Source organism: Rhopalosiphum padi, chromosome 3 (genome assembly GCF_020882245.1).
Source record: "Rhopalosiphum padi isolate XX-2018 chromosome 3, ASM2088224v1, whole genome shotgun sequence".
NCBI lineage: Eukaryota > Metazoa > Arthropoda > Insecta > Hemiptera > Aphididae > Rhopalosiphum > Rhopalosiphum padi.
This window is the reverse complement of record NC_083599.1, coordinates 71,219,561-71,244,157: the sequence shown is the minus strand read 5'-3', so window position 1 is coordinate 71,244,157 and position 24,597 is coordinate 71,219,561. Positions and strand designations below refer to the sequence as shown.

The following is a 24,597-nucleotide window of genomic DNA, read 5'->3' as shown; positions in this document are numbered from 1 at the left end:
ATAATTGCATAACTAGTCATGATAATATTTTCTCATCTATATAATTATACGCTAACATTTCCTCATTATTATAATAATAAAAGCCGGTTTTTAAATAATAATATAGTACATTTAAAATTAAAATATTTGTTTTGTAAAACTTAAAAATAATTTTTATTTGATAAATAAATTCCTTATAATAATTAAGTTTTATTTCCTAGGTGTCTAATTTTAGAGCATCTGGGAAATATATTAAAATTATACACATTTTAATTGAAATATTATATATTATTTTTATATGAGGTTAAAAAAGTTTGATTATATTAAATTATTAATTAAATGTAGGTAATATGTTTATTAGCAGCACACTTAGTATAATGTACCTATATTATATATAATATTATGTAGTCATATAATTAATGATAAAATCTCCAATTACCTAATAAATTAAATAAAGGTAATATGAATGTAAATAAATTTTATTACAGTCAGTGTATAATCGGGTATTGTAGGACAATATTCAATTTCAATGAATAATGTGTAAAATTATCCATTTTATCCAGGTATTGTATAAAGTTACCAAAAATACAGTAGGAAATTGTGATAAAAAAGATACTATTTATAAAAGTTATTATTTTAAGATAATAATTTACAATAACTTATTTTTGTAAAATATGAATGTTAGAAAAGTAATGTATATTGTAATTTTAATTAAACTATTGAATTTTATAAACTAAAATAATCTATATTAATAAAACGCAATGTTAGTGTACGTATAAGCAATCCATAATTAAGTTTATTAAACTTCTGATAATGAAATTTTGTACATAAATAATTTTATTATATCCAAAAGTGAACTCCTCAAAGCTATTTTTTTAAATTTTGCATTTTTAAGAAGAGTTCTATAAAGATTTATTAGCTGATAAAATAGATACATATTTTTTTTTTTTTTTTTTGTATAGAGTTGTCATTCTTTATAGAAAATAAAATAGTTATTATGATTGGATATTATTTTAGACCTGTATTTTAAATTTGGCCAAACAACTGTGTTAAAAATCTGTGTTGTTAAAATTTAATGTATTTTAATAAGGGTAATCTGATCTAAAATTCTATATTATATTTTTGACTTAGGTTATCATCGACATACCCTCTGATCAAGTTTTTATGTTACAATAAGTATGCAATATGCATGTAAGTTATCATTTTCACTTTATTATTACAAATTTTGAAATCAAACACATTATCGCTATACTGTAATACAGCCATTACTTGGATACCAATGTTAGAGAACGTAATTGATAACTGGTATCGTTAAACAAATACATATCTAGAAAAATTCTACCTATATATAGATTATAATTAGAAAATTTGCATTGCCTACGGAAAATGGAGCACTGTATACAATGTGCGGACAACATAAACAAATAAAAAAAAAAAAATAGATTCAGCTATGCCTGAATATAAGGGCCCGTAGAATGCCCGAATTATTCACTCTGACTGTAACACATATATAATTAGTAAATTATAAAATGTTTCATTAAAAACATTTTTAAACGAAGTACAACATATTACAAATGTTTATTTGTAAATGAGTTTACTTGCTAGAAATATAAACGAGTGCTTAATAAATTAAAAAATTAAAGGTGTGAATTTGCTGATATTCCATGATTTCTATCATGTATTATTGTATTATTCAATTACTGTTTTTTTTCTTTAAAACACACATTTTAAAAATTCTTGTATTCAATTTTAGCTAAACGTCATACTTCATAATCTTGAATATAATCTTCGATGTATTCCATTTTTTTTTTTTGAAAATACAAGTTTTTCTTTGTATAATTTACATTGCAATATTATATCATCAATTGTTTGTAAAACTGATAAATGATTTTTTAAATTTAATTCCATTTTCAATTCAACTAACGTTATATAAATCTCAAGATTGTCGTTCACACTAATGTTGTTTTTTCGTATGGTATCATTTAAAATATCAGGCGCGAGATTTAACTGTCGCTCGTGTTTCCAAACAAAACGTGCATATTTCACCGCAACGTAACTGGAAAAAGACTTTGTTTGAGAAAAATTTAAATGATGCTTAAATAAAATATTTAAGGTCCCATGGTCCTTTCTTCTAGCTAAATTCATTATTCTAGTAGTAACATCTTTTGAATTTGGATAAATGATCCCTAATTTTGTTATAATTTCAATAGCTTTTTCTATCCAACCTTTGTTCTCGGAAAAATCAAAATATTTTAAATTTAGCAAGAATGACTTTGGATGGTGGAATAATGATCTTTTGAATACATCTACTAATAAAGCATTAACGTCTAAATTTACAAAAGATAAATATTCCAAATAATTTAACCATAATCCTTCATTTAAAACACACGATATCAAGCATCTTTCATACAGAAAAATAATGCGTTCATGGTTTCCAGCTTTATTTTCAAACTTAATATAGTTTTCCTAATTTTTTATCTGATCAGACTCTAACTCCCTTACATGAAAGTGAGTTCTTTGTATATTTTCCTCAAATGTTTTCCGACTTTCAAATTCTTTGGCAGTTTGCTTGTGAATATTGTACCATGATTCAATAATATCAATCCTTAATATGGACATTATACTATTTTCAGTATATTCAGTTATCTGTAAACTATCTTCGCCGGGTGGTATAGAATCATCAACAATGATATGTAATCATGCCATAACTTATCAGAACGATAATCAAGTCCACACATTTTTAAACTTCTTTCAAACTCTTTACGAATAAGGTCCTCTTCATTTCTATGTTTCAATCTCAGATATGACATGTAATAAGTTCACAAATCAACACTTATAGGTATGGAACTTAAGCTATTTTCTAATACTTTTTTAAACCCATGTATATTATTATTTCTTTTTTCAAAATTAGCATATTTCTTCCAGTAACCGTAACAAAGTAGATATAGTTCTAAAAATTTAGAGTAAGCCATTCTTGAGTTAACTTCAATATTTTGGTAATCAATTATATTTAATAAATGTATCAATTCCTTGAAATTTGAAGGGTCTCGTTCAAGATGTTTCCATATCTGTTGAAATTGATATTCACAAGTTTTTTCAATTTTAATTTTCTTCAAAGAACGCGGTTCATTTTTATCTAAAGCCTCGTTTTGATTTTGGTAACGCTTTCTATTGTCTACTACAGTCTTTGACAATGTTTTTAGGCTACATGGCAACATTTCATATTCATGTTTCTCAACAATAGTAGTTGGCGGTAGTCCATCTTCTGAATCAGATTTATTGTTAATACATTTTTCATCTTCCAGTAAATTCTTACTATTTCCTAAATCAAAAATTGTATTTTTTAATAATATAAATAAAAACTTATTTAGCTAGGGTGTTCTTACTTTCAACAGGTTCTTTATTATTAACCCGCTCTTCATCTTTAAGAGAGAGATTGGCACTGCCTAAATTAAATATTTTATTTATGAATATTATCAATAAAACAAATTCAATAAAGTTAAGTAAATATTTACATTAACCAGATTCTTGGTTGTTAATTTGAAGAGAAAGCGATGGTCCATCCTTTGTCCTAGGTCTATTGACTCAATAGACCTAGTATTGACAATGCATATTTTGTCTTCAGGTATTAGTTCATCATCAACTAAATCAAAAAAACATTTTAATAAAACACGGGATAACATAAAAGTGATAATATACTTATAAATATAGTATAAATGTGTATAAATTACCTATAATAATTATTTGTGTACTACTGATGTAAATATTACTTTGAAAAATAATTATACAGAATACTAAGAAACTATATTTTCAAGTAATAATAATTCTGGTAAGGGACTGTTACACGTTTATTTTATGCTGATTTAGGGTTGTGGTAAAACTAGTAAAAGGTAATATAATGAGTAGAGCATGATGAGAGTTAAATATTTATTACAGAGACTAAGACCAAAGAGTTAATAGAACCAATGATTAAGTTGCTTAGGGAACACATATTGCTCTGCTTTATGCAATCAACCAGGGATTAAATACCAAAATAACTGAAGAACTAAGGGACTAGAGTTTAATGTAAATTGCAGTATAACAATTTCTTATTTTCAACGTGCATCCTAAATAGTTGTGATAAAATATTCTAGAATAGAACATACTAGGGATCAATATAAACAACTTTGATGAAAAAAATAAAATTCAACTGCTATTATTTTAATAAAAACTAACATTTTAGTGCATTACTGCAGATTGTATTAATATGTAAATTATAACTATTATCACATTTTTTTTTTGATTTGATTGAAAATAAGACTATCTATAAAATTCCATTTATTTTGTGAAGGAATATAAAGTATAAACAGATAATTGTATCTAGAAAAGCTCATTGTTTTGAAAAAAACTTGGTCTTCAGGTTTTTGTTCAGTATCACACATATTTAACATTTACCTGCTATAACTTAAATTGACACAAACTTAAATTATATAGAATGTATAAATTAATGGGAAAGTCAGTAACTGTAATTTGAAATATAATGCTGATATTGTAGTGCAGTGTTTTTCAACGTAATATATGACTAATTCCCTTTTATAATGGTCTAAAATAAAAAAAGCAATTTTGTAGTTATTTATTTGTAATATAGAGAAAAAAAATAATTTTGAAATCTTCTATTTCGAAAAATACAGCATAATATTATTGTAAAATTGTATGGTTTTTACACTGTGATAACTAATTTGCTAATTTAATAGTTTATAAAGAACACACAACTCGTTGAAATTATGCGTAAGATTTTTTTTTTTAAATTGTTCAAAATGTCCACCATTAACTGTATGCACAAATTAATAATTTTAAAATCCTATGAACGTAGTACCAAAATTAATGTATCACTGAAAATATTTTACACATTTTTAATTATAGATTCACGAAATTCCTGTATATACCTATACTATATTTTTTAAGTAGTACAATAAAAAAAAATCTTTGAGATCAAATCTGGAGACTGCATTGGCATTTCTGGGAAATGATTGTTCAACCAATCTCTAGCCACCCGAGCATAATGCGCATAATAATATGCATATTTTTAAAATAGAAGTATTTTTTATTTATTCAAAATTGTTGTTTTAGCCATATTACAAATAAAATCTAATATATAATCTACAAAATGTCTATTTTTTTTATTTTTTTTAAAAAATTCTGAGTGGTTTCTTATTTTAGATTTAGACCATTGTATTAGTCAAAAATTACATTGATAAAAACTACACTAGCATATCTACATAACATTTTAAAATACAACTACAGGTTTTTCAATTAATTTACATATTGTATAGGTACTCTTACTTTTTCCAGATTCTTTATTATATATATCGTCATCTTCCTTAGATGCTTTATCTGAAAATACTTGGTTTTCGAGTTTTTGTTTAGTATCACCAACTATATTTAACATTTTATGTATCATCATTCATCATTAATATCAATAAAAACATACTTTAATGAAGTATTTTACTCTTACCAGACTCTTGATTGTTTACTAACATTTCTTCATTATGCTTAAATTTACTTTCAATACTTGTTTTGTCTTCCGATTTAAATTCAGCAGCAACTTTATCAAATATTTTACCTTTTAATATTAATAAAAATAAAAATAATTGAAATAGGTATTATTACTTTTCCTAGACTCTTCATTAAGAGTAGTGTTAATTTTTTTTTGTAGATTAATGGATTCTTTTTGATCAGGCATGATTTAAAAAAAAAATCTGAAAACAATGAATTTATATTAATTTATTTATTATTAAGTTTATAGATAGGAACTAAAATGAATAAATATGATACTATAGATTCAAATGAACGTAAACATCAATTGGGCACATTATATATGTATCTTTCAAAATGATTGGTTTAGAAATACGAGTATTTTTTATAGATATTTCCAATAACATAATATCAAAACAATTTCACGCATTAAAACATTTGCATTTTATTTTTATGAAATATTTCAACTATATTTTTATAACATAAATCTAAAACATTTATATTATATAAAATAAACAGTAGACATTAGTTATACATGATTATTATAAAGTCAACATAATACGAATTACAGATAATATATAGAAGGCTTCCATACCGTATTTTGAGGATACTTTGCACCATGCGTGGTAATATTGTATCAAATAAAAAGTAGTTTTAAATTTTACAAAATATGTATTGAATATATAAATGATACAATTTTGTTCTTATTACAAATACACAAAAAAAAGTTGAGAAAAATTTTTTGTGTTCATCATCTTCATTTTTAAATTGCAGGTAATTTGTATTTTATTTTATCAGAAATATTAAAAGCATTATGAAGTATATTATTAAGAATATATATGGTTTTAAGTGCAATTTTTTATAGCTATAACAACTTCTGTAAAAAAAACATTAAAATTATCTAATTTCTGGTTAACTTTGTACCACAAAGAAGGTATTATTATTATTATTATTATCATTGCTATCATTCAATCAATCAAAAAATCAAAAACATTTTACAGATGAACTGTGAAACTAGATTAGTTGTTCTTCTAGTAAAAATACATTATTATGGAAATAAGTTCTCCGAAATTAATTAGAAGATACTAAAAGAATTAGAAACCTATTCTGAATAAAATACATGGTTACCAGTTGTTTGTTTTCTTCAATTCCTTCATTGTTTGTATTTTTTAAAAGGCTATTTAAATTAATGCATATATTGATAAGATAACCTATTTCATTTATTTTAAAAGACTGTTAATTTAAAAAACAAATACAAGCTGTGATAGAAAAATAAAAGTACCTAATTATTTAAAAGTTAAAAATGTAAATGTATCAATTTAGAAGTAAATTAAATTATATAATAGTAATAATTAATACGTGATTACACCCGACAACAAATTGTTGATATGTGCATGATGTGCACCCGAAAATAAGTATTTCCTCTTAAGGCTGTATCTTTAATCTTTATATATTATTATAATAATAATTTACTGTACATATACACTACCATAGTATCTTCCATGTATCGTACACAGAAAATCTTATTTATTATTACATAAACACAACTTCTTACTATGGTGTATTCTTTCTAAGAATAAGGGGTGTTAACCCTTTTATGTTATCTTACATTTTTCACGAGATCAATTAATATGGATCAATGGACCATAATATTATTATGTACACTTAAGATAGATTGTTTGTTTATCCCTGCTGTTTATTGTTTACAGTAAAATTAATTTTGTTGACCATTTTTCAAAGAATGCCATCAAGAAAATTATGTTATGAAAAAAAAATATTATTTAATTTAAATTGTAATGTATTGTTAGGTTAAAAGTTATATGGATTTTTAATTATAAAACTATTTATAATTTTTCTTGTTTTTGATAAATTTTTTTAAAATTAAAACTTAAACGCAATTTTTTTTTTATAAATTTCAGAAAAATTCATTTTATGAAATACATTTTATTAAAGCTTCATTAAAAAACCAACAAATACATCTCATCGCTCATCATTTTAAAAAGGCTTGAAGGGGGGGGGTTGATTTATTATATTTACCACGGATCACCTATTGTAAATTCGTTACTGATCCTTTACAAACAATATGTTTCAATCCCCTTAACCCAGTCACTATAATAATAATATAATACTATAATACTATAATTGTTAATATATATAATTTATCAAATTAAGTATTTTTTTAATTAAAAATTCTATTTATATTTTATTTTATTTTATACTTTATAGTTTATATTCAATTTATTTGAGAATGTACAGATGTAACACAATGTGTCTACACCATCATGCTTTTTTTCATTCCAATCAATTATAACTTCCTAAGAACACAACTGATGATGCCCTAGATGTAAAATTAAAGTGAAATAATAAAGATATGAAGTATATACGGTATTGTGGTTCTATGCACAGCATATGCAACAAAAAAAGTGATAATAATATATTGTAGACGACGATTACCTGTATAATTTTATTTAAATAATAGAAATAGCATTTTTTCTATCATATTAATAGTTGTATTGTCGTTGTTTAACTAATAACGGATCCGATAAACATAGCATGTGTTAACAATGCGACTTACCACAAATGATCACGAAACTATGTATATGTTCGAGATAGACTTCAACAGTTCGACAACAACAGCAACGACGATCGCTACCCACCACGGCCAACAGAATATGGCGTAGCCGGTGTTACAGGCTGCAGGACTATCGCTGTCGTCGTCACAGATTCAAGTATAAACGCATGCGCGGGCCCGGAAACGGTGTAGCTCGACGTCACCCACCGCCTAAATATTAGTGAAATCTCCACGCAACCCTTCCCTGCACCGACCCCCTCGGTTGTTAGGAACATTATTTGCTGAGCCAGCAAAGGGCAAATGACCAAATTGGATGATAAACTGCTCGGGACCTCGGGTGTTTGATGTTTGCAAAACTGCAGTGTTCGTCAACTGTTGACACACATATTTGACAATATTTATCAAAACAATACATATTGTAGGCATGGAGGCATGGTGGTTAATTAACATCACATGTCAGAATAACTAATAAATATTAAAACAAAAAAATTTTTTATAGCATGCCTACAATTTGATAATAAATATAAATGAGTAGTTAGACATACATAAACGTATAAACGACGACATTATAAACTATATTTACCTTACCACTTTACCAGGATTGTCGCTGTTAAGTGTTATGAATGTTATGATCAATAAGTGTATGCACTTTTAACGTATTGCTTATACATCACAATAGGTATTTAAAACATTATTTTTTTATCGTTAATTTGGACACATTGATATTTTAATATGTTTATAACATTTGACATATTTTCTTAAAAAACAAAAACTATTTAAATATATATTGTTATATATTATCATTGATTATATGTTATTAATAATTATAATCAATGATATTATAATACATAAATATATTGTTTTTAAATATATTAAATATTAATGTACTTGTAATTTATACTTAGCTAGGTACTGTATAATTGATTTTACTAATCAATAGACCAATAGGTAGGTACCATTTGTTCAATACCTAATGATTTTCTATTCACCCTTCGTTATATTAGCACATACAGTCTGATTAAAATTTAGCTAAATCTATAATTTTAGTTAAAGCTTTATAATATTATTCAGTAATAATATTATGTATGTCGATATAAAAAAATCTAAGTAATTTATATTTCTGTAGGATTTAAATTTTGACAATTTTGTTTGTTTTTCAATTTTTCTTGTATTCTGTCACTTATTTATCTCTATATGTTGAGCATTGACTTCATTCGTACGACCCCAGCTTGCTTCCTAAATAAATATTTTATTGTTAATGTTTTATTTAACACATTTGTTGGGTATCTTTATCTGAGGCTTCGGTTAGTCTTAACAATTGAATTCAATTACTAGAATACCTGACAAATAGATAGTAATAAGTAGATAATGAATTCCTCTTAGTTCGTGCATATGATAAATGATAATATCTTATTTTTGTCACTAACATATTCGTTATAATTAAAATTCATAAGATTCGTCAAAGGTATTATTATAATATAGTAAGTAATAAATATAAATATTATATTATTGTATAAAAGCATTGGAATTTTTTTAATATATTAATAAGGATGGACTAAGTAGGGTCTAGTCTATTATCCCCGATGGCTTGATATAATGCCAGCCTTCATCGGCATTAACCCTGATCAAAAATAAATGAAAGGAGGTCCAATGACCTAATCTAATTAATTATATAGTTCCATTTTCCTTCTAAGCTTATCAGTTGTCACCACAGAGGTGAATTAAAATGTAAATAGTATTATATATAAATATGTATAAGACTAATAAAATATATTCTAGATATTTGTTAAGACTACCAGGCACAGGAAAAGACCCAAACAAGAAATGCGGCCCGCTGTCCTTTGGGCCAGTAGACCACTAGACAAGTCCAGTTTAGTAAATAGTTACTCTTGGCATGTATTTAACGTCTGTGAATTATTAAGACCATTATCAGCCAAATCATGTGTTGAATGAATTTCTTCCATTTGGAGAATTTGATGCATTTTTACTTCTATGCCATTAAAATCTTTAATAATTAGATTTTGTGTTGATTCTCCATCGGATGTCATCGGATCTTCGGTTTGTCCCGTTATACAGCTGTTTTCAATGCAGTTTATTTTATATAAAAGTTCAAATGATTTATTTTCTATTTCTGTCATGTATTCCAAAATGTTTTCTTCGTTTAATGGCTCATTTATTTTAATTTTTAAAGGTCGACATATATACGTGTAGATCTTATCGCATAACTCTTCGTACATTGTTTTCATGTAATCCGTAAATTCTTGTGCTGATGTTAAAATTCGATCATTTGTTTGGATTGTTTCAAAATATTGTTTTACTATGCATTCGTTATTGCTAATTCTATCATCATTTAATATTTTCCTATCAATAGCAATATTTTGATCACGCCTTATAGAACTCTCCAATTCTAAACACTGTTTATTAAAAACAATCAACTAAATTAATCAATACAATCATTAATTTATTAATTATATTTCATATTATAAGCATAAATATAACATGTATTAAAAATAATCTAAAGAAATACTTTCATAAATTGTATTCATATTACAAGTAATAAGTTTTTAATTATTTAACTTCATTAAAAATAGTTATTTTTCGCTTTTTTAGGTAAATTTTCATTCAAGTAGGTAATTATAAATTCAAAATGTATAAAAATCGGTATTCATATCACATAGGTTAAGTCCGGACCCCAGGACCCCCCCAGTCATGTGTTCAAAAATAGATAATAATTTTATGATAAAAAATATTGTTTCCATTTTCACAATTAAAAAAAAAAATATTCAAACTATTCTTTAATTTATCTTGTAGGTTTAATACAATTGATTCACTATTGCTAATTATACCAAGATAATAGAAATATATCATAACGAGTATTTCAATGACACTTAATTACATAAAATTCACGAAATCACAATTATATAACAATTTTGCTTACTTGTTGTTCTAGAAACATTAAATAACGAAATAAACTGTCTTTATTAGAATTGATTCTTATTACATTTTGTACAATCATTTTTAAATCAGTATCTCCACTCATGTGAACCAAATGTTTCATTAATGTTATGAGTTCTTCGTTATCGTTATCGTTAATATTTTGTATTTTGTGTTGCTCAATTTCTTTTTTACTATTGTAAATAATATGGCTATTATGACGTACGCCATCTAAACAAATTAATTAAAAATAATTTAATGATAGAATCAATAACTTATTAATTAAATGTAAAATATTTATATTTTATTGTAGTTAAAAATTATATAGTATGTATACAATAATTAACCGTAGACACTAGACAGCAATATTTAAGTTTGAATTTCAATAATTTTAAAGCGCTTACGTTTTCTTTGAAGAAATTCGGAACTTTCGAGGTCGTTTTTAAATTTATATTCTGTCAAATACATTCTCATTTCTTGTTGTTTTTTTGCCATCCTACTGGCTTCTTGAAATGCTACTAAATTGCTATGCGCTTGCTCTCTAAATTAAATTATAAAAACATACATCCTCACATTAAAATATATTTGGTTAATACAAACCTATCCTTGTTAGATTTTATTGCATTTTCACCAATACGTTTTAAAAGTTTAGCTGCTTTATTTAGTTGATACATTATCGAATCATATTTTTCTTTTTTTTTTCCCAGTTGTTGAAGTAATCCATTTAATGTATGCTTTAACTCTTTTTGTTCTTTGACTTTACTGTTGTATATATGGGTATGCTAAATCAATAAATTTTATTATGTTGATTGATTTGTTTCGATTAGTTTTGTTTTCACTTACTCTAAATAATACATTGTTCAGGTTACAATTAATTTTCGGTACATTGTAAATTTTCGATTTATGTTTTTTTGAACTTTCATATTTTTTTGCATTTTTAATTTTTTTAAGATTAACTTCTTCGTTCAAAAGTTCTATGTATTCATTATACATTCGAAGACTTTGGGATGCTTGTGTTTTTTTAGTAAATAGTTTATTAATAGCTTTTCGGTTTTTTTTATCTTGTTTCATTTTAGACTTAGTTAATGCAATGTTTAAGTTCGTCAAAAGGTTAGTCTGTTCATTTTCTAATAGTAAAGTTGCTAGTCTATGTACAAAAAGAATCTAGTTTAGGTGATACTAAAGTTTAGTCATTATAACTAATAACAGTAATAACTATAGTCATTGTTACAGAACATTGTTCTGTAATGCATACATTTTAACCATAGTATAAATATATTTTTACTTATTGTTGTTACGGTATTTCATGGGCACTACATTTTTATGTAATTCTTGTCGTTTGGCAAGAAATGTATACTTCAATAAATTAGCTTGAATTATTTCACTGGTGTTTTCTTTTTTGATGAAATTTGAATACATAATTGATTCAAAATGTAGTGGTTTATATAAATAAGTTAAATATTTACTAAATAAAAATATATATTAATATAACAGTTATTTTGGGATATAAATTATATACAATGTATATATATATGTATATATATATATATATATATATTAGTTGATAGGCACTATTCATGGCTATATTATATTTTGTTTATTTAATACAATTGTAAGCCAGATAATTAAATTTTTTAAATTATATTTGATTAACTTGCTAGTTTCAGCGCATCTTTATTATTTCGTCGAGAATATTACTGATCAAGAATACTCTTATAATATTATAATCCGATAAGTACTTAATTTATATTATCTAGTTATTATTTTATTAACCACTACTTAAATTGCACCTAAAATAAACATACTTTACGCCATTTACTCCAACATTTGGAAGTGCCGGGTAAGGCATTCAGTGTTTCGGGAATAGCTTCCCACCTTTTTTGTGCAACCTTTTGGGTAAATGTTGGTGTAAATTTACCAGCTACCAGTTGAGGATCACCTTTCAACAATTCAACTAACTCTTGCATTTGTTGCTGAGTTGGTCGAGATGACATTATAAATATAAATTATAGTAAATTAAAAAATGTTAAATTATAAAATGTGTACGCCGCACCTAATGTGTTAATTTTTAATAACTACCGTAGTACCTAGTACCGTCATTCGATGATAATACGAAATTAATAGACAATTATTATTATAGTGAAAAGAATGTATTTAATTTTTGGTGCAGCAACTAAATTAACCACCGATTTTTATTGTAGACTTTAAAAATAATCATAGAATAATGTTAATCAGTTTATAACAATATTTTACAATTATAAATAGGTGGGCATTGCATTTATCATATCTGTACAATATACAGATTATACAAATGTACTAAATACATAGGTTATAAATGTTATAATAATTTATTTTTAATAATTATTTGTGACCTGTCGGGTGGTACTACTGAGTACCTTCCCACTCTGTTGTTTTCACCGCTATTTCACTCAACAAAATTATTTATTGTACAAAATTATGTATAGCTTGTAATTATTCTTAATAAAATAAAAAAAAAAAAAAATAATTATTATTATAATCAGCGTAGTGCTGAAAAAACAATGTTTTCGAATGTTTAAGTACTTAGTACCTACTTGTATTTATTTTTAACAATTTATTTTGTTCACTTTTATAGAAAAATTTGACATTGGTACCTAATTTTATTGACAAAAATGATGAAATAAGTGATTTCACAAAATATTTCATTCTCAAACGTTATAATGTTCTTAAATACTTTACTTATCCATTTTCACTACATTTTAAACACGGCAAATAAAAAAAATATCTTTTTTTTTAAAAAATATTTTTTAAGATCAAATCACTTTCAAAAATATTCTTGGCTTGAGTACTCAATTCTAAAATCTGGATAATTTTGTAAATTGTACTGTGTATTATTTTTGGTGTCAACAAAGAATGGTAGAAAAAATACTAAGCAACTGAAAATCCTTATTACTGAACTATTAAAGAATTTTTCAAAATCAATTAGTAAAGATGGTTATTTAGAAAAATATAACAAAAATTGGTACTACAAAAACGGTATACAGTTTGCTATTGATTGTCAAAAAACTTATTTAGTAAATATTTTAAATTCAAAAAGAATGAAACAAATAAAATAAAATCGAGTGTCTTAAACGTATAGTAGAAACAAATATATTTTTAGAAAAGCAAAATATTGCACTTAGGGGACACAGAGGTGATTGCAATATTATTATGAAAATTAACAAAGTCCATTGTGAATGAAGGCAATTATAGAGTGATGCCAAGATTCAAAATACAAGCAGGTCATACTAAATTAGAAAATCGCTTAAAATTGTTAAGTTTTTAAGTAACATATATGATCTATACTATTCAAAATGAATTAATTGAAGTTTGTGAAACAAAAATAACATTTCATATCTTAAAAGAAATAGAATAGGCTAAATTGTATAGTATAATATTTGACGAGACGACAGATACTTCAAAAATGTCTCAAATGAGTTTAATTATTCATTACATTTATAATGAAAAAGTATATGAAAAATGTATTGCGTTTATTAATTGACATTAGTATTTATAAATAGTAGAGTAGGGACTGTTGAAGAAATTGAAGATGAAGTTACTATTGAACCAAAAATAACTGGTGAAATGCTTGGGTCAACTGCAATTAATATAATGTCTGAACTTGGATTAAGTATTAATAATTTTATAGGAAAAGCTACTGATGGGTATATAATTATGACGTATGATATCAAAAACCAAAGGTATATAAACTAACGTAATATAATGCTAGTTTTAAATTAATGCTCTGTTGATATTTATCCAACTGTAAAACAATTGTTTTTAATAATTTATACTTTACCTGTAAGTATTGGCTAGAGAGTAGCTTCTCTACTCTTTGTAGTTTAGCTTATTTATTTTATTAATAATTTTAAAATAAAATAAAATATGTTTTACAATATATGTAATAGTATGATTTTTACTTACTTATATAATATTATTTATATTTATGTAAAGTTTCTAATTTATAAATAGTTATAATATACTTGCTCCCTTGATACCTACTTTAAATGTATTCGATTAAAAACCTGGTTTAGGTCTCGAATGTAGGAAGAACGCTTAATTAGCTTAGCGCTTTAACACGTCCATAGGGACAAACAATTAAATGTGGAAGATATTATTGATAGATGTTCCAAGGAGAAAAAAACATGTAAGGATTTGATTTTGTAGATAAATGTATTGATTGTATTAATAATAGTATATTGTTTAACATTTTGTAAATTATTAAATAGTAAAAATAAATTTTATTTATTTATTGTTTATTATATTAAGTTTGTAAATTAAGAAATAATGTAAATAATTAGCCTACAAATTCCAATATAGGCTAAATAGAAAAAAAAAAGTAATTTCATTTTTGAAAATTCACCCTCCCCCTTGGGTGACCTCTGGATCCGCAACTTAACCCGATCACCGAATTATCATCGTATAACGAATGCCATGGCATTATTAGGTACCTACTATAGACCTGCCCGGTCCAAGAAATATTGTAAAAAAAAAGCCCAAGCCTGGCCCGAAAATCATCCTAAGCTCGTTCAGGTCCATGGATATTTTTTTATAAGCCCGGTCCGATCCGGTTCAAAACATTGTTTGATAAAAAAAGCTCGGTCCGGTCCAGTCCAAAATATTTTTGGAGAAAAAGCCCATGCCCGGTCCGAAAATAATTCTAAAAAATTCAGTTTGGTCTGAAATTTATTTTTAGCTCTAGAACATTATATTTAACTATAATTTATGTATAATAAAAATGTTTATGAGTAATAGTTGCTTGTGTACAAAAATGTCATAATATTCGTTATTTGTGATTATCCCAACGTCAAACAACGTTAAAACTTATAATTTTAATTTTAAATAATAATTATTTGTCATACAACAAATAAAAAACCAAAAAATGCCCAGGTGAGATGTAAAATATCCTTAAAAAGCCCGATTCAAAATTGGTTTAAGCCCGGCTCGGCTCGGCTCGAAAAGTTTTATCAAAAATAAAGCCCGGTCTATCCTTGGTTTTAATATTTTGAGTCCGACCTGAAAAGTTCTAAATGTAGTGTTCTACGATTATGGGTTTTAGGCGATTGGCCCGCTATAAGCAGAGCCACTATTCCAGCGGCCCTATGTCCCTATCGTATCAAAAATTTGACCAGCCCATAAAAAAACAAAGGTGGGGCAATTGCCCTCGTCTGCCCCCCCCCCCCCATATGACACTACTTGGGTTAGTGGGAGAAGAACAATAGGTTATTTATTTTGATTAAATCAGAGAAATATTTTTCGAATTAGTTATCGTGTATATTGTTTTTTTGCTTGTATTACATGAATTTTTAATCGATCAGTTTGATGCTGATGTTTTATTTAATAAATATCCCTTATCATTAACTTAATTAAAATTTAACTAGACTGTTCCGATTAATGAAAAATTTAGAATAATGACTTTCAACGTTTTAAATGTTATAATAACGTTATATTTGACAAAAAAACGATTGTCATTTGTAAATGTAATTAAAATGGAAAGCGATAATCAAAAGAAGTTAAATACCACAAAACAAAACATAATAATTAGGTAACAAAATATGTAATATACTTATATATCATTAAAAAAACATAACGCAAAACGAAATAATTTAAAATCCGTTTAATTAAAAGTTATATTGGTTTCGTACTCGGACTAAGATTAGTCGGTGGTTACGTAGAAATATTTATATCATGCGATTTAATTTTGTCTTAGCCTTAGCAAACAATCTAATAATTGATTAAATTGTATTCCGTATTCCGGTCATTATCTACCCGCATTAAATCATTATTTTTGATAACGTTTTAATTCTAAATAACGATAAACGCAAAATTTGTATAACGTTTAACTTTTAAGTAACAATAAACGGTAATAATAATAAATTTATTTTAAAATTTAAGTTACGTGATGGAACAATCTTTAAAATAACTGCATTGATATTTACTATTTCTAATTTGAATAAAAAACTATGAAAAATGGAAAAATCTTATTATTATCAAGTGTTTTTGGTAAGTTTGCAATAAAATCTTTTTTTATTTTTGAGGTTGTCTACATTCTGAATTCTGTTTTTTGGACGATTGAAATTAATATTATTGATTTTTTGGATTTCAACATTATTTTTGTTTGATGGAGCTACCCAATATGATGAAACATATATGTTATTGACTTATATGACTATGATTTTTTTTAAACAGACATACTCTAAGTAAAATAGGATTGCATTAAAATATGTGAACATCATACACCCAATCCTGTTATATAGGTACAATGCGAAGCCCGAATATCCCCATAACTCTTCAAGTCAAGACAAAAGCTTAAAATTGTTAAACCGTTGAGAATGAGCCACCTGTTGTTAATTAGAAAAATTAAAAACTTAATAATTTTAAATCAATGTTTTACCAAGTAGCTGCAAATTATCTTAAGTCATGAGTAACGATACATTAATTATTTTATTCAGTAAACCAGATATTTTATTTTTATTCTTATATTTTATACACAAAACTATGTTCATAATATGATTTGCAATTAAATTAAAGTTAGCAAAGGTGGCCAAGTTAACATTAATTTTTTAATATAATAACCGAAGATATTGTTAAACAGAATGCTACGAGTCTACTAGGTACTAGGTAGGTACATGATTTTAAATAATTGCATTATTTTTCTATTAAATAAAAGTTTTTACAATAATTTCTACAACTTTTTAAATTATTAAGTAGAATTAAAACAACTTTTAACTAGTTGACGCCAACATTTGGAAATTAGTTAGAATAATGTTTAAAATTAGTCAATATTTAAAGGCTGACTTAGATTTTGAAAATTATTAAGACAACTTAGTTATATGCATGGTACCCATGACACATTAGGCTATCTTAATTCAACAACTACAAGTACATAATTAGTAAAATCAAGCCATTTAGCATTATATATCTATCTGCTTATAAAGAAATTATAAGCTTCTAAACTTTTAAATGCTTTAAATTGATTTAAAGTATAAGAGCTTTTAGTTAAAACCAAATAGTTAAATACATCGGGATTAGTTATTTGTGGGAGAATTTCTATGTCAGTCATCCATGTGATACTTGGATCCTTTAACAAGTAAGGATATTTTGAACCTACAACTTCAATATTCATATATCTAACTTTAACATCTCCTGTATTATATAGGTATTCACATGAGGAGTTCTGATTTGCCCAGGCAAAGAATTTTATTTCTTAAATAAGAGCCATATTTTATTATATATTACCAAATAGAATGTAATTATTTTTGATCAAACATTTTATATGATCTGTTGTCTATGAGATAAATTATAAAAAAAGAAATAATATTTGCTTAAGCAAAAAAAAAAACATTATTTTACCTATTATTACAAAAACACTTAACTGGAAACATTGTTTTAAATTTAAATTGTTGAAATTTAAATAACAAAAATAAAATATAAATTTAAATTTACTTTAGAATTCAAATCAATCAATCATTATCAAAATAGTATTATAATATATAAAAACTAAAATCAAGTAAATAATAATTTACAAAGTATTGCAATAATATATTTATTCCAAAAAATCAGTGCTATAAATATATTTGAAAAACAAATCTTGTGTATTCTTCACAATGTCATCTTGGCTGGTGTCACATAGTAATTTCAAACTAAAATAGAAAAAAATTTAATTTTAACTTTAGTTAAAATATTGATAGAAAATACATACAACAAATATAATTATTTAATAATATAATTTATTTTATTATTTACTTTGTCATCTAAAATAATTGTAACAACAAGTTAAAATATTTTTATTTTTATTTTTAAATCTAAGTTCAAAACATAAAACTTACTGTTTTAAACAATCTTCTTTTATCTCTTTGTTAAGTGTGTTTTTCAGTTTAATAAGTGCTATCATACAATATCTTAACAATAAAGAAAAACTATCTTTGCGTGCATCTACATGCATAACACTAGTGTCTATTGGTATAGCGTTAACATGTTTCCATGCCGTAAAAACATAGTCCACAACAGCACACCATTGTTTGCAACCAACCAAGAATCTACCATGGTAATTGACAAATGTCTGGGGAAAGAAATTATAATAGTAACATAGCCATTTATAAATTTTAAATCAGCAATCATTTACTAAAAATTTACCTGAAAGGCTAGTAAATGAAGTACCAACTCGCTTGAGGTCTTTGGAGAAACTTTCACTCTCCATTTTAAAAATGACTGGTATATATTACGGTTTAAATAATATAGATGTTTGTCAATGTAATCAAAAGGCTGTTAATAAAAATATATTAGAAAATACATGATTAGAATTTATATAAAATCAATTAAATTATGTTATTAAATTTAAATTTAGAACCTATGATATTAATGATGTCTTTATGATATTTGACATTATCATAAGCTATAAAACAAATGAATTGATCATTCAATTATAATATTAAAAAATGTAATAGTTATACATTTCAATGCTGCAATTTTATAATTTAAATTAGCTTTAAATAATAAGAGAAAAATATATAATATTAATTAACTTATATTTTAATTATTATTTACATAATAACATATAAAAAATATTAATAATAATAATATTAGGTATATCATAAAAACCTCAATTTTTTCCGCGAAAGAAAGTTTAAGCATTGAACGCAACGGCGTTGGTAATTTTATTTTATCAGAGCTCTTCATTTTAGTATCGCCTAAAAATTGGTTTATACCTAAAATAGAATTTGAAAAAATTAATATTAACATATATATTTTTTTTTATAACACTATACTTGGTTGAGCTCCATCTAATGATAATTTGCCAATTTCTGTTGATAAATTATCTAGTGTATTCTTCAAATGGGTGTCTGAATTGGGATTGTTGTCCATTTTCAATATATCCTCTTCAATAATTGTTAAATTGTTAATAAAACTAAAACAAAATATAACCATTAATATTACCATTATTATTGTCATTAAAAATGTATATTAATATAAATATGAATACAAACATTTTTTAATTATGACTAATCAGTAGGTACCTAAATGCTAAAGTAAGTGCCTACCAATTTATACATAGTATACTTGTTTAAACAAGTAACTGTGTAAGTATAGGTAGGTAGTTATTTAAAATTTATTTTTGTTTTTACTAATTATATTAAATCAGTAATTATTATAATTCAATACTATTGATTCATATATATAGGTATATAAGTATTTAGTGTTAAAATTGCAAATTTAAGTCTGATAACATTATGTTTTCTGTGTTGTTAAGTCTAGTGAAATAGAAAATAGTATGAATAGTATGGTATTTTTAATTTGTTATTGAAGTATAATATAATATTTTTTGAAAACATTGAATGTTAATGAATGGTTAATAGGATCGGATATATAATATGCTGAAAGCAATAGCAAAAAGAACAATCTCGTGGTGTGAGCACACTTCTTTACAACAAAATGGCCGTTGACACGAGAGCACGTGAATTATACGCAACGGCGAACGGAACAGAACGAACGTAAACAACGACAACGACTGAACGACTGTTGGCGGCGGTGTATGCGTCGTTGCCCGGACCAGGGCGACGGACACGTCAGTAGTGCCAACTTCACGGGTGACCGAGCGCGGTCACTTATCATACCCCTGTCCAAGACCGGCGGTAATCAGTTTTGGACAAAAGGATCGAACAATAGTTGCTGGCAACTGTAGCCGAAGCCGAAGATAAGTGTCACGTATTTACGTTTCGCTGTATCATCTGCTGAACGGCAGCAGATAACGCCGGAGGGACGCAGGCAGACGCGCATTCATTTATTCATAGATTTCAGCGTCCCCCTTCATTTAATTAAGCGAAAAAAATACTAGCTCTAAAAAACTTTACTATATGTGCAGGGGGTGTGGGTGGCGAAGTCCACAACGGGTTACTTAACTATTTATCTGCTATGGAACGGTCTATTCTGAACTAAAACCAGCGTCCATCCTCAATTTTTTTTCCTATTTGAGCACTGTTCTTGTTATATTATTGCGTTTGAATGCAGTCGTACACGAGAAATCGTTTCCGTACGTTGACGGTAGCGTGTCCCTACATTTAGGTTCTACGTTTATTTGAAAACTTCATTAGCGAAAATGACAATTCGAAATAGTTAGATGCACAAACCAATTTTTAATTTGCATTAGGCAAATTAATGATTTAAATAATGATTATATTATAAATTATAGCATAGTTTTCGATATTGATACGTAAAATTCAATATTTACTTACCAGCAATGGCGGCGGCGGCTGTCGAAAACTGTATACAGGTATTCGGGACGGCTGTGACCAGGGCAATGATGACTGATGACAATGAGCGGTGGCGGGTATGTCTGGCGTCTGAGGATGTCCTTGTAACTTGTACAATTGATCGTGTGGCGCGGGCTGTGGCTGTGCGGTGGTCAGTGCATGGTGGGTGAAGATTTTCGTTGTATTCATTCGTTGTCAACCATTGGTATTATATAAGTACAGGTAGAATCGAACAAAATTACAGTGTTGTAATTTTTTTTTTAACTACATCTGGCAACGTCGCATCAGTTTTGGGTGAAATCGTATCACAAACAGATAAAATAAACCTTTTAAATCACATTTATCACAGTTACATTATCAATAATTCTGATGATTATATCAATAATTATATATATAAGTAAAATAAATGTAAAAAAAAATACACCAATCATGAATCCATTAGTAATTCATTGATATAAACCATACGGCTACACATTTTTATATTAATATCAGTCTCATATACCCTTGTTCAATAAGTAAAATTTCATCATTGCAGTCTTCAGTTAAATATTGATCACCAGTTCGTATATTTTATGAGTATAATTATCATGATTTATGTTATTATGTTAAAAATTTCAAGTTCCTACGAATAATATTTTTCTAAAATGTTGATATTAAAGATAGGTAAATAATAGGTTTTAAAAATCCTTAGTGCCAGATTTTTGAAAAATTAAATTATATATATTACATATTCTATTATGAAAACCTTAAAACAACTTGTAAGAGTAATTTTTTAATAATACAATAAATTTTACTAAAATATTTGAATCAAACAATAAAACGCGTATGTCGCGTATGTATTAATATTTAAATTTAAAAACAAATACATTTTAGGTAGGGGGAAATGAGATTTTTACATTTTGATCTACTCCGATTTAATCGTTTAGAAGGTTATTTCAGAGAATGAATTAGTCCGAGACCTGTTATGGCCTATGTTAATATAATAGACCCAATGGCGTCGAACTTGGGGGGTTGAAGTCTAGTCATGACCAGAGCAAATTTTTAAATGGTAGATGTGGTATACCGGTATACGAATAATGAATGAATTTATCCTATAAATCACTATAATATATTAATATCACTAATATTGGGATGGGGTAGATGGTAAAATTTAAACGGGGTGGCTGTTGACCGGTTCATTTAAAATTTTATTTGGCGCCACTGGACAATATTCTCCTTGGCGTCACTGTTAGGTCATGGCTTACATTATTTTTGGCGCCCAAACCGGGAATCTGCCACTGCGGACGCACTGGACCAATATAGTTCATAGCTCGCTCTCTCTCGTACACTATTGTCACTGCTATAGCTCTCCCTCTCGAAGTCTCGACACGAAACGCCATACACAACCAAACCAAACACGTTATTAGCATCCTATATTCTAGACTATATAGTCCTTCGCCGTTTAAGTACGCCATCTTTTCTTTGTATTTCTTCCACACCAAAACTTCTTGAAACACGATTTCGACTGATTTTGTTTCTTCGTCGTTCCAAATTTCCAACTATTATTGACAGTATTAAGGTAAGTCACTTTTAAAAAGTAATTAAGTTATTTTACAAAGATATAACTATTGAAGTTACTATACATTAATTAAAATAATATTATATTATAAATTGTAAAATATTGTTTACAAAGGTGCTTATTGTATCATTCTTATACGTTATAAAATATATTAAAGATATAAAAGTAATAATCAATATTTTGTACATAGTTATCTGTAGGCATTAATACATTTGATGGTGAAATTAAAATAAAACAATATTTTGGAAGGCTAGACGAATGACGATGAGATTTATATTATAAAATTAAAATTTTGAAAAATTATAAGATTATTTAAAAATTTTGAAATTTTTGCTAAACAATTATAATGAACATTATATTGAGGATCATGGAAAAACTCGGCGTCTTGCTCTTCATAATATTGTCATCTTTTAATTTTATAATAGGTATATTTACTCTAGAATCAAAATTGAGCAAGTTCTACTCGGACTGCGTAAACGTATATAATTTGCTATATTGCGCGTAGGTTAGAGAGAGATAACAAATACTACGTTGGCATCATACATTTTGTGATGTTAGCTTTAATATTAGAGTAATTTTACCTATTATTAAATTTAAAAGTAAGAATATTATCTAGATAATGACATGATTTTATTGATATTATTATTTTAAAGTGAGTTATGAACATTTTAAAGTTGCAATATTTTACATAGCTGTAACTCACTTTAAAATAATATCATTACAAGTATAAATCATTGTCTAGATAATATTCTTACCTTTAAATTTGATAATAGGTAAATTTAATCCAATATTAAAGCTAATATCACAAAATGTATTCTGCTGAACGAAATTTTGTTATGATGTACATTAGTAAGACAGAGACAACATATGCGGGTATGGCGTCCTCTTAATTATAAAATTTATTTTTGTATGTCTTATATTTATAAACGGATTCAAAATTTCAAGCGAAATTTTTTCAAGCTCTTGATGACATTATAGCTCTTTATCGCATTTCACTTCAAATAGTCTTTAAAAAGAAAATCATCCTTATCTATATACATTTAATATTTTTAAATTGTTATGATAAGTACTAATTATGAAAAACCTTCTATTCTATTTTCAAGCTTGTTGGCTGAACGAACACTTTTTTTAATTGACATTTATATAAAAAATGTCTTATTGTACTTACTTATGATTACGATTTGAAAATATAATACTTATAACTTATAAGTTATAAGATTCTTCATTAGTAATTTATATTGAAAAAAATGTATAGACAATTATTTTTTAAAGACATTTTTAGTTCAAATTTGGACGAAATTACTTATTTAACCGTTAATTATTTAATATTTTATTTTGATTTACAAACATTATTCGTTTGAACTTAAAACGATTGCGTATATTATAATAATATCAAATTTATTAAACATATAAAGTAGTAGGTCATAGATGTAGAGTACACCTACTATATCAGAGCATCATTATTATAATTTATTTTTTCATTATTTACATTATACGTCATTTTGAAAATATTAAAATACTATAGGAATTTGCGATATATTCTGTAAATTTGTATTGGTATGAAATCATTATCTTGCGAAGAATAATTGTCGTGCAGTGAAATGAGAGAGATATAAGGATAATATCAGTTTTAAATGTTCGATACGAAATTAATAACTATTAACTAGGTGTTTATCTTTAAAAATTGTTTACACGACTCATCATAGATATCAATTTTTTTTAAGTTTGTATGGTGGTAACTTGGTTGTGTATAAGCAATATATCAAATTTTG

The 24,597-nt window shown here is 26.0% G+C and overlaps 2 protein-coding genes and 1 pseudogene across 3 annotated transcripts; all 3 read right to left on the bottom strand.

Moving 5' to 3' along the window:
• Positions 1 to 1,423: 1,423 nt before the first annotated feature.
• LOC132925572 (pre-mRNA-processing factor 39-like) lies at positions 1,424 to 5,701 on the bottom strand (annotated as a pseudogene).
• Positions 5,702 to 9,255: 3,554 nt separating this feature from the next.
• Positions 9,256 to 12,418, bottom strand: LOC132925571 (uncharacterized). The gene is made up of 7 exons (XM_060989961.1): positions 12,285 to 12,418; positions 11,843 to 12,146; positions 11,600 to 11,781; positions 11,404 to 11,540; positions 11,004 to 11,230; positions 9,953 to 10,479; positions 9,256 to 9,301 (listed from the first exon to the last, which is right to left on the bottom strand). Exons 1-7 carry the CDS (start codon positions 12,416 to 12,418, stop codon positions 9,256 to 9,258), a joined length of 1,557 nt encoding a protein of 518 aa, XP_060845944.1.
• A 6,129-nt stretch (positions 12,419 to 18,547) lies between these two features.
• Positions 18,548 to 21,530, bottom strand: LOC132926683 (uncharacterized). 2 transcript variants are annotated; one of them, XM_060991081.1, is made up of 6 exons: positions 21,250 to 21,530; positions 19,786 to 19,925; positions 19,619 to 19,725; positions 19,154 to 19,282; positions 18,847 to 19,079; positions 18,548 to 18,660 (listed from the first exon to the last, which is right to left on the bottom strand). In XM_060991081.1, exons 2-6 carry the CDS (start codon positions 19,880 to 19,882, stop codon positions 18,564 to 18,566), a joined length of 663 nt encoding a protein of 220 aa, XP_060847064.1. In that variant the 5' UTR covers positions 19,883 to 19,925; positions 21,250 to 21,530; the 3' UTR covers positions 18,548 to 18,563. The 2 variants fall into 2 exon arrangements, with proteins under 2 accessions (XP_060847064.1, XP_060847065.1); XM_060991082.1 differs by lacking the exon at positions 21,250 to 21,530 and adding an exon at positions 20,005 to 20,550.
• Between the last annotated feature and the right edge of the window lie 3,067 nt (positions 21,531 to 24,597).